Consider the following 11,711-nt stretch of genomic DNA (forward strand, 5'->3'; position numbering starts at 1 on the left):
TCACGTGCGTGCTCCGTTCTCTCTCAAGCTGTAGCGGCGAAAGGCTTCTGCGTCGGCGCGGATGGACCGGCAGGATCTGCGAAATATATAAAACAAACCTCGACAGTCCTTTCCAATTTCGTCCCGCTAGCGAGCCGCAACCATGCCGGCGTACTTTCAAAGACCGGAGAATGCTCTGAAAAGAGCTAACGGTGAGCGCGCCCTTCGAAACTCTCCTACTCCGTAGCTACATCGTGGTTGGGGCCGGGAGTGCTCCAATCCGCGTGCTCGCGCCCTAGCTAGGACGCGTGGTGTAGCGCGTAGAAGCGTGGCTGCGTCCGTAGTCAGGCGCCCTAGCTAGAACGCAAGGGCGCGAATTGGAGCGCAGCCCACGTTTCCCCACTAAAGCAAGGCCATATGTCAGCAATTTTAGCGTTGTAGCGCGCATTTTCAGATTTCTCATCCCCGATTTCAGCTACTTTATTTGCCCTTTCGATGATATTCCTACATAAATACAGTGCTGAGGCGTTGGCCAGTTTACTGACGGACTTTGTAAAGCTGGCAATCACTAGACTATCTCTCTGAAGCTTAGCTAGCGCTAGCTTAGCTTAGCCACAATGCGTCTGCGTGGGCCGCTTTTTTGTTAGCTAAGCTAGTTAGCGAGCGGCGTGCGTCGTCAGTTTTAACAGTGCCAGCTTATCCGGTGGGAAATAAGACACATTTTATGTATAAATAACAAAATAATTAATAATAAATGAGCTAAACACGAGTTTAGCCGGTTTAAGCCACCACTAGTTAGATGGATAGCTAAGCTAAGCTACGTGTGCTTCTAATAATGGTGGTGGCAAGCCTTGTGTGACTGAATGGCAGGCTTTAATCTCTTATAAATAATTAATTTATTAGTATTTTGCCATTTTACAACACAAATGTTTGATGTATGGTCTGAAGTGTCTGTACTTTATGTAGCTAGCTAACACTGCTATAGTAATCTCCTTCACTACCACCCATAACACGCCTGTTATAATACAGTAACCACAGCATGTGCAGGGTGTGTCTGTGTAACTACAGTAATGGTCTGTTTTCTAAACCCTGTATACATTTCTGTATATTACTGTAGAGTTATTTGATGCTGCAATTATTAAATTGAGGCTGACCTGGGGGTGGGGGACAAAAGATCCTGTTAATCATCACTGATCAATTAATGACCACACATTATTCTGTTCAGAGTTTCTTGAGGTTGGCAAGAAGCAGCCAGCCTTGGACGTGCTGTACGATGTCATCAAGAGCAAGAAACACCGAACATGGCAGAAGATTCACGAGCCCATTATGCTCAAGTACCTGGAGCTCTGCGTGGACCTGCGCAAGAGCCACCTGGCCAAGGAGGGCCTGTACCAGTACAAGAACATCTGTCAGCAGGTCTGCAGATATGCTCTGTTGTCTGTCTGTCTGTCTGGTCCCTGAAACTGTAAAATGCACAGTAGCGTGGTATATCTGTGAGAATGCACTGCTGTAGAGTAAAGGCACTGTATTGATTTATAATTAAGTAAAGACTCTTGTCCTTGAGGACGGTTTAATAGAAAATAACCGTGGTGAGGTCTGTTACTTCTACTCTACACCAGTATGTATTGGGTTCATATTGCTCCAGACAGAAATACTTATCCTGTATGTGCAATAATTGTGAACAGAGAGCACTCCCATTATACACACATCATTTGTGGTCAATAAATAATCAGAGCTTAGATTATTTTATATCACAAATGTTAAATATCAACATGTTAAATCTATGATGAGGACTAATATATACAGTATGAGTGTATATACGGTCTAATATACAGTGAAAGTCATTGCATTGTGCCTTCCACGTTCCCAATAGCAGTGAAATCAACTTGCATAGTTTTGAAACTTCAGATTGGAGTGACTGTATAATTATACTGTAATGTTTCGAATGTCTCACTGCTGGCATTGCAAGAATATGGCTCATTCTAGCAGCGCAAAGCTTTCTTTTATGATATTCTGGTGATTGTTGTTGAATATAGAGCTGGATGGTATGAAAGGAGAGTTGTTGCTGCAAAAGCCCAACTTTGGGGTTTGGTTCCCTCTGCTGGAGCAAACGAACATTACACTTTTGCTCCTAAACCTTAGGATAAAATGGAGTTTCCTTATGTGTGTGTGTCTCAATCATGCACCGTCTCGCCATTATCTGTTTTCTAATCAATAATATCTTTTCAATTCAGGTGAACATCAAGTCTCTGGAGGATGTGGTTCGTGCCTACCTGAAACTGGCGGAGGAGAAAACTGAGACCGCGAAGGAGGAGTCTCAGCAGATGGTGTTGGACATCGAGGACTTGGATAACATTCAGACCCCAGAGAGGTACAGCAGAACATAATGTTGTGTGTGACGAGTTGCATTAAATTTCATGAAGTATTCAGAGATGGTGTTCTCGGTACCGGTTTAGTGTATTTTGGATGGTCTGGACGAGATCTTCTGCACATCACGAAATAATACTGATGACCGGTCAAGTGATACGGCCACTAAAGAGCTTCTTTAATGTGTTTAATCAGTGTGTTGCTGAGTGCGGTGAGCGGGGAGGACACTCAGGACCGTACTGACCGCCTGCTGCTCACTCCTTGGGTCAAGTTCCTGTGGGAGTCGTACCGACAGTGTCTGGATCTGCTGAGGAACAACTCCAAAGTGGAGCGGCTGTACCATGACATTGCTCAGCAAGGTCAGAACATGGTTTGCGTGACTGAAGGATGAATAAAAGATTTGGTGTCTCCTGTAATAAGGTATAATAATATATAAGTAGTCTTGACTATAACATGGGCGTTATTTACTCCCCCAATGCAGCTTTCAAGTTCTGCCTGCAGTACACCCGTAAGGCAGAGTTCCGCAAGCTGTGTGATAATCTGCGCATGCACCTGGGCCAAATCCAGAGGCATCACAACCAGAGCACCGCCATTAACCTGAACAACCCTGAGAGCCAGTCCATGCACCTGGAGACTCGCCTAGTACAGCTGGACAGTGCTATTAGCATGGAATTGTGGCAGGTGGGTCTTTGCAGTGGTTTACTGTAGAGAAGCTTGTGTAGCTTAGCAGCGTCAGTGAAAAGGGACTACCATAGGAGCACCACTGAATTTGATCTTATTGGGGGGGCCATTGTCAACACAGCACGGCACAAACACACTACAGATACACTAAATTGGGCATTTTCAATTATTAAAGGTCATTGATGACCCAATTTTATTTATAAAACTAAAGAAAATGCTTTGTTCCCTTGCTAACACACAACCTACAATATTTCAGGAAGCCTTCAAGGCAGTAGAGGACATCCATGGGTTGTTCGCCCTCTCGAAGAAGCCCCCCAAGCCCCAGCTGATGGCCAACTACTATAACAAGGTGTCCACTGTCTTCTGGAAGTCTGGAAACGCTCTGTTCCATGCCTCCACCCTGCACCGGCTCTACCATCTCTCCAGAGAGATGAGAAAGAATCTCACACAGGACGAGATGCAAAGGTGAGCTTTGAAGACACAAGTTTTGAACCATTCTGTAGTTTTAAATTTGAGTGAGAATGAAATATTGTAACAATTGAGCTGCAGGAGGAGGAGATTAATGTAGCTTCTTTATTAGGCTGTCGGGAGATTAGTTTGGCTACTTGTCATTTATAGGAAATTAACAATCTCTTATTCTCAGGATGTCTACTCGTGTCCTTTTGGCCACCCTGTCCATTCCCATAACCCCTGAGCGCACTGATATTGCCCGCTTGTTGGATATGGACGGCATCATCGTAGAGAAGCACCGCAGACTAGCCACTTTGCTCGGCCTTCAGTCCCCACCTACTCGCCAGAGCCTCATGAATGACATGGTAGCGTATACATCAGCTTTTGTTAACGCCTAATCCCAGGCAGAGAAATTAACCTTCTAAACCTAATGTAATGTTCTAAAGCGTATTGTTTATAGTCACTGCTTTCCATGTCTTCAGTCTTATACCCAGCAAAAGCTTGATTTACTTGATTAATATTCACATTCATATTTTCCCATACAAATTCATTGAATTCGCAATTTAAAACAAATTCCCTGTCAGTTTCTTACACCTCTAACTTGGTCTTGTTTCCAAAGGTGAGGTTCAACCTTCTCCAGTACATTGTACCTGAAGTTAAGGAGCTGTACAGCTGGCTGGAAGTGGACTTCCATCCACTCAAACTGTGTGGAAGAGTCACCAAGGTAATTACCTGAAGTCCTTTTAAAATATCTGAAATTTAATGTGTGAGCCACTCAACGCTGCTAGAGAAATACATCGCCATGTCTGACCCCTTTTCATTTTTATTTATTTATTAAAAGGTGCTAAACTGGGTGAGGGACCAGGCTGAGAAGGAGACTGACCTGCAGCAATACGTTCCTCACCTACAGAACAACACTATTCTCCGACTGCTTCAGCAGGTTGGTGTGCTGCTACGTTACCTACATAAACTGATCACTTTTCGCTAGATTCTTACTCTGAATCTAATTGGATGGTTTGATCCTGTCAGGTGGCTCAAATCTACCAGAGCATTGAATTTAGCCGACTGGCTTCTCTTGTGCCATTTGTGGATGCCTTCCAACTGGAGCGTTCCATCGTAGACGCTGCTCGCCACTGCGACCTGCAGGTAAAGTACGGTTTGGGTTTTAAGGACAGTGTCGAAATGCTGTAAAATGAAGTTAAGGAAAGCGACTATCATTTTTGAGTCGTATGTAGGGGATAATAGTAGTGTAAATGTATCCCTAATCAAAATTTGTGTGTTTTTTTTTTTTGTTTGTTTTTTTTTTTCCTTTTTTAGGTGCGCATTGATCATTCCTCCCGTACTCTAAGTTTTGGCTCTGACCTGAACTACTCCACTAAAGAAGATGCACCTGTGGGACCGTTCCTGCAGAACATGCCTTCTGAACAGATCCGTAACCAACTCACTGCCATGTCTTCCTCACTGGCTAAGGCCATCCAGGTCATCAAACCTGCTTCGATTCTGGTAAACGAAAAACCTTTCCAACTTTCTCATCCTAGATTTTGACTGTCTTTCCCAGCCCAGTCTTATTGTCTTTCACACAGTTGCTGCAGTATTTCTTTTATGCTTGTAGGATTGTCAATATACATATATCTGAAAACTATACACACTGTAGTGTTTGTGTGTTTAATCGTTCATTTACTTTACATTTATTACACACATTCAGCGCTATTTCAAAAAAGTCATGTAACCATCAATCCACCCCCTGTAGCAAGAGCGGGAGGAGCAGAGCCAGCTGGCCATCGCCGCCTACTTGAAAAACGCCCGCAAGGAGCACCAGCGCATCCTGGCCCGCCGTCAGACCATCGAGGAGCGAAAGGAGCGCCTGGAGAGCCTGAACATCCAGCGAGAGAAGGAGGAGCTGGAGCAGCGCGAGGCTGAGCTCCAGAAGGTGCGGAAGGCAGAGGAGGAGCGCCTGCGACAGGAGGCCAAGGAAAGGGAGAAGGAGCGCATCATGCAGGAGCACGAACAGATCAAGAAGAAGACCGTGCGCGAGCGGCTGGAGCAGATCAAGAAGACCGAGTTGGGAGCCAAGGCCTTTAAAGACATCGACATTGAGGTGCGGGGAGGGATTGGATTGGGGAGATTTGTGACTCACCTTGCTGAAAAAAATTCTGACCATGCACAAAGAAATGTGGTTAATTAAAGGAGGCTGTATTTTGCTGTCTTCTGTGATGGTCTATCCAACACTACATCCTTATTGTTTTCTTACTTCTTACAGCTTTTTCATATGTAATTTTATTAGACCACAATTTCTTAATTACACGATACTGTGAAAACCTTTATTGTCTTTATGTATTGACACTCAATTTCTCTGTGTAGGATCTGGAGGAACTGGACCCTGACTTCATCATGGCCAAACAAGTGGAGCAGTTGGAGAAAGAGAAGAAGGAGTTGCAGGAGCGTTTAAAGAACCAGGAGAAGAAGGTATATTTGATCAGATCATGCAGATTAACCGCATATAACCGGTTAATAATAATATTAGGAGTAGCAGCAAGCTTGTTGGATTTTGCTTCACTGAAATCAAAGTGGTTTTCTCAGTACAGTGTATAGTACGGTCAACTCATGTCACTGTATTATTTAAGTTAAAGTATTGAATTTTTGTTTCTTGCCTTTTAGATTGATTACTTTGAAAGAGCCAAGCGCCTTGAGGAAATCCCCCTCATTAAGAAGGCTTATGAAGAACAGCGCATCAAAGACATGGAGCTGTGGGAACTCCAAGAAGAGGAGAGGGTAAGGCTTTTTAAAATTTGTACCACCACAGGAATAAAGGTGGCACACCATGTCAAGAATGTACTGCTCTCTGCTTTGCTAGAAAAGATTACTCCAAAGCTGCTGTTCTAGAGAATAGTCCATTTCCAAGGTCCAAAGATTCTTTTAAAAAACACTGTCTAACTGTTTAGATGTTAGAAGTCGTAGGCAAACAAGTATTTCTCCAGTTGCTTGCATCAATCCGCAGTGCTTCTAGTGCTCAGACACCTTGAGGGCTCTAAAGTGTGAGGGGTAGCTGCAAAAGGTGCAGTGGCTGATGTGCTACGAAAGGTGCTGGCTTGGTATCTCTCCTGCTACTGTGAGAAGATCTAACTGTCTGTCCTGATACAGGGGGGGGATAAAAATTAAGAAAATCTAGCTTGAAGTGTGACTGTAATGCTCTGTATTACAGATCAGCAACATGCAAGTGGAGCGTGAGAAGGCTCTGGAACACAAGACGAGAATGTCTAGGATGATGGAGGATAAGGAGAACTTTGTGTCTAAAATAACTGCTGCCCGAAGCTTCATCTATGAGGTAAAGACAAAACCTAAACCTTGATGCAAGTCACCAGTTCTTAAATGTTGCACTGTATTTAAGCCGAATATTGATTTTTACATATTTTTAATCATTACTAAGGAAAAACTGAAGCAGTTCCAGGAGCGTTTGGTGGAGGAGAGGAAAAAGCGCCTTGAGGAGAGGAAAAAGCAGCGCAAAGAAGAGCGAAGAAACGCCTTTTACCGCCAGAAAGAGGAGGAGGAACAGAGGATCCATGAAGAACAGCTAAAGAAAGGTACTGCCTATTGTGACCTCCTTTTAAACGAATATGTGTTCTTTGTATGAATCCTGATAAACTGGGAAGGTGCTTTTCGCCCTTGAGGCTTTTCAAGCACCACCTTTTCTGGTGATTCTTGGTCATATTGTACAACAGAATCTATCAAACCATGCTTGCTTAAAAACCAGGATACTACAGCAAGTATTTCTTTATTTTATGGCAATAAATCTCTCCTGACTGTGTCGTCTTGTCATTTCGTTTGAGTTCTCATGATGTTCCCAACTATTGTGTGTTGTAGAGCGTGAGGAGCGTGAGCGCCTGGAGCAGGAGCAGAGGGAGGAGGAGGAGCGCGAGTACCAGGAGCGCCTGCGCAAACTGGAGGAGCAGGAGAGGAAGCAGCGAGCCAGGCAGCAGGAAATCGAGGAGCGCGAACGCCGCAAAGAGGAGGAGAGGAAGGTGCCAGAGGAGAAGGGCAGCAAAGTAAGGGCAAACTCTTGTTGTCAGGTTTAACAGGAAGTTTTTTAAGATCTGCCATGGATTACAAGCCACTTGACCATTTTAAGGACTTTACCATTTTTGCCTAAATGCCATCTTCTGTCTTCTGAAAGGATCCTAAACAACACTGTGTGATTATTAAATGAATTAAATAAATAATGTTGAATGCACCCAAAACCAAAATTTAATGCGCTTCATTAAGAAGACTGACAATCCCATATAAAGCGGGTGTATTTTTGGTGCAGCTTTTAAATGAGAATCTTGTTCATTCTAGGACTGGGGTGAGAAAGAAGAAGGAGGCTGGAGGAAGCGCACAGAAGCCGAATCAGAATGGCGACGCCCTGCTGGTGAAGGGTGAGCCAGCGCTATGCCTTTACAACCTGTTGTCCTGAGTTCTGAATCCCCCACCTTGTCCCCTTTGAAATATCCCAGTGGGTCATCTTTTGACATGTGAAGAGAGTTATTGTAGAGAACAAATCGCTTTTGTTGGCTAAAATTAAAAATATCAGATGTGTAGATTAACAATACATTCATGTTGTTGGGGTTATTTGTGTGAGACTTCAGGCTTGCACTACTTTAAAACACTCAATCATTGGTTCTTCTGTTTAAGCTTTTTCCTAACACATTTCCCCATGTCTCCAGTATGCTCTAAGCTAACGGCTAACTCCAGCTGTTAATGTGATCATTTAATGTGGCTAATTTTAATGTGGTCATGAGCAACCCCTTACGGAGTATATCTGGGTGTTTTAAAGCAGGAAACACACTAAAATGTGCAAAGCAGTGACTTCATGGTTTGTTTTGGGTAGTGTCTTTCTGTTAAGTGACCCTCCTGTGATTACTCCATGATGGCCAGGGGTTGTTCCTCCAAAGCCCCAAAAGAGTGGGGGGAAGAATGTGGGACTAAAAGGCCACTGGTGTTGCTCTTTAAAACAAAAGGATAAAACATGTATATTATAATATCTTAAATTTGAACAACAAAAACTATAATACAACCTGAACCCTAGATCCCCTGGAATGGGTAAATAACTTAAGCTTTTAAATAAGCAAATTTGTCTGTTTGAGAGATTCGCTTTCTGTCCTGATTTGATGGTCAATTTCCATTTATAGACCGTATATAGTCTTTTTATTATAGGTTTTCTGCAAGTTTAATCTTTGCAGATTTTCAGTTGAGCAATATTATGGGTTTGTTTGTAAATCTTTTTTTTCTTTTTTTTGTGTTTAAACAGAAAGGACTGGCGTAGCGAAGGCCGTGAAGATCAGGACAATGAGACGCCCTTCAGGAGAGGAGGTGATGGTCCCCGCCGTGGAGGTTCTGACGACAGAGGCCTTCGTCGCGGCTTTGATGACGAACGAGCTCCACGCCGTGGTGGCGATGATGACCGTGGGCCGCGCAGAGGCTTTGATGATGACCGTGGGCCGCGCAGAGGCTTTGATGATGACCGTGGGCCGCGCAGAGGCTTTGATGACGACCGCGGACCCAGACGGGGTATGGATGACGACCGCGGTCCAAGGCGTGGTATGGACGATGACCGTGGACCTAGGCGTGGCTTTGATGATGATCGTGGCCCCCGCCGTGGCATGGACGAGCCCAGGGCCCCAAGACGTGGTGCAGATGATGACTGGGGCCCCAGAAGAGGAGGTGACGATGAGAGAGGGGGTCGTAGAGGCATGGATGATTCTGGCCCACGCCGCGGAGATGACGCCAAACCATGGAAACCCGCAGGTAGACCAGGTATGCATCACAATGGCGTAATTAGAGCCATATAAATAAACTCTGGCCTACGAAGCCCAGAAAGGACCAGCCCGTCTGTACTTGATGGCAGTGGTCAAAAACCGATCCGCACCAAGAGCCCTTTGAGCTTCAAGTACGGCTCGGCTCGACCCCCCCATTCCTTAAAATCCACGGAAGACAAGTGTCCAGTTTTTTTTTTTTTTTTTTTTTTTATGTCCTGGCACCAAAGTGGTGGAACGAGCTTCCCCTGGGTGTCCGAACGGCAGAGTCCAGCGCTCGCTGTCTTCAAACCCAGACAGAAGACCCACCTCTTCCGAGAATACTTGAGCGAATAGCAGAGTGATCTCCTTACTGACTTGTGTTTAGTAGAGTCTAAACTTAGAGGGTCTTTAAATTTTTAGCCTTTTCAAACTAGCTGAGGTTTTTCTTGGGTAAATAGCAAAGCACTTTTGTAAGTCGCTTTGGATAAAAGCGTCTGCTAAATGCCTTAAATGTAAATAATAATGGATATTTTGGAAACTTGCCAGGTTTGGAGGAACACAAGGCAGATTATTTTGTCGTTGCACCTAAAATAATTAGGCTAAAATTGTGGAGATGCCGTGCTTCACTGCTTTGGAACTCCCTACTTTTGCCTGTTAAATATTAAGACCTTTTGTCAGCAAACATTACTGATTAAACGGCCATTTAAACACACTTCTTGTACCACATATGGATCCTTGTTTCAAGGTCACTGACGTCTCTTCTCGTTGATACTGAAAGCTCCTTCTCCTTTTTTCACCCACTGTAGGTGGATGGAGAGAGCGGGAGAAGGCTCGTGAAGAGAGCTGGGGTCCACCCCGTGAAGCTGACGGCAATGATGATGGAGATAATGACGAAGACGAGCGCAATGAAGGAGATCGTTTCAGAGACCGTCGTCCACCCAGGTATGCAGAGACCTCCTGTTCGTTCATATGGGCGGTTTGCAATGTTGATTTGGAAGATGCTGTTGCTGATTGTTATACAGGAATGTGGTTTATTACACGTTCACTGGTTTGCCAATATTCACTTGGTTTTGTTGTATGTGCGCACAGGGAGGAAGGAGGCTGGAGAAGGGGTGGGTCTGATGAGCCCAACAGCTGGCGTGACTCTCGGCGTGAGGACTTTGATCGAGATGATCGCCGCGACCGTCGTGACATAAGAGAACGCAGAGACGACCGTGAACGTGATCACAGGCCCCCGCCCAGAGAACATGAAGAAGGTATTTCTGTTGGTTTACAACCTCAAATAATATCACTGAATCTTGCTTGAGTGACTTAAATGAGTGTGTAAATGCGAGCGTTGTTTTCAGATTGCAGCTGCCAGAGAATGCAGACCAGAGTTTGAAACTAATCACACTTAACATTGTTAAACATTTATTTGACGGCTGTGTGTGTGTGCAGATTTGCGGAGGTATAATTCTGCTCTTATGCACTCTTGTTTCAGGAGGGTCTTGGCGCCGCGCAGGAGAAGAACGCAGAGATGAGCGAAAGGACGACAGAGAGGATCCCCCAAGACCTCGTGAGCGTGACGGGGAAAGGAGTTCCTGGCGCACCGACAAGGACAAAGACAACCCGCGCCGCACCAAGAACGAGACCGACGATGACGGCTGGACCACAGTCCGTCGCTAAAGGCTCCGTTCACCCCCCTGCTGGCCTCCGCAGCCTTGATCTGTTCTGTAATCTCTTTGGTATTGTGACCGAGATCTTCTCTGGCGTACATTTGAAAACAAAGCTATCGCATAGTTACGAAATCTCTGAATTGTCATGCCAAACATGGTGAGGGCCTCTTTTTTTTTTTTTTTTTTTTTTTCTTTTCATTTTTTGACAAACAGTTCAACCTCCTTCTCAAAGTAGATCATTCCCCTTTTGTTGTGCATGCTTAGAGTATTCAATTGGGCTCACTCAAAAACAGTTAGCGTGTTCTTGAACCGGTGGGTGTGCTGAATGTGGACGAGTTCTATACAGATAAAACAAATTAAATAATAAATAAAATAAAGTCTGATGTGTTGTGGTGACTTTCGGATGTGGAAGTCTGCAGATTCTTTTATCATGGTCCAGTCTTCACTCTGGTTGCTGCTTCTCCCATGGTTGTGTGCTTTTTAGAAATATGAAAACTTTATTAATAAAGTCATTTGCTCAACAAATGGCCGTTTCTCTCATTTGTTACTCTTAATTATACATATAACAGCCCTGCAATTTAGGGAAGATGTGCTGGTGATGAACACTGACAAAACTGTTGACTGTTTTACTGATGGGAGCTTTTTAAACAACTGTTTTTACCTCTACAGTGTTTAATATCTTAGAATCATTAGTCTGACTGATGGCTCATTTACAGCTGCTGTTGCTGTGTGTTGATGACGTGTGTGTGTGTGTGTGAGACTGGATGAGCTACAATTGGCTTTTCTAATGAATTAGAGTGGTCAAAAT

General features: G+C 44.4%; 1 protein-coding gene across 3 annotated transcripts; it reads left to right on the forward strand.

Annotated features, from left to right (window-relative positions):
* Window positions 1-11,428, forward strand: eif3s10 (eukaryotic translation initiation factor 3, subunit 10 (theta)). Of its 3 annotated transcripts, none has more exons than XM_072677384.1 (22): window positions 1-191; window positions 1,205-1,395; window positions 2,214-2,350; window positions 2,542-2,705; window positions 2,828-3,027; window positions 3,284-3,492; window positions 3,671-3,842; window positions 4,097-4,201; window positions 4,319-4,417; window positions 4,507-4,623; window positions 4,795-4,980; window positions 5,228-5,575; window positions 5,839-5,943; window positions 6,136-6,249; window positions 6,680-6,802; window positions 6,905-7,058; window positions 7,339-7,520; window positions 7,810-7,889; window positions 8,762-9,267; window positions 10,055-10,190; window positions 10,338-10,504; window positions 10,729-11,428. In XM_072677384.1, the coding sequence occupies exons 1-22, from the start codon at window positions 143-145 to the stop codon at window positions 10,911-10,913; spliced, it is 3,729 nt and encodes a 1,242-aa protein (XP_072533485.1). In that variant the 5' UTR covers window positions 1-142; the 3' UTR covers window positions 10,914-11,428. The 3 variants fall into 3 exon arrangements, with proteins under 3 accessions (XP_072533485.1, XP_072533484.1, XP_072533488.1); XM_072677383.1 differs by having other exon boundaries at window positions 8,762-9,266; window positions 10,051-10,190; XM_072677387.1 differs by having other exon boundaries at window positions 8,762-9,258.
* Window positions 11,429-11,711: the final 283 nt, after the last annotated feature.

Source organism: Salminus brasiliensis, chromosome 4, assembly GCF_030463535.1.
Source record: "Salminus brasiliensis chromosome 4, fSalBra1.hap2, whole genome shotgun sequence".
NCBI classification, from domain to species: Eukaryota; Metazoa; Chordata; class Actinopteri; order Characiformes; family Bryconidae; genus Salminus; species Salminus brasiliensis.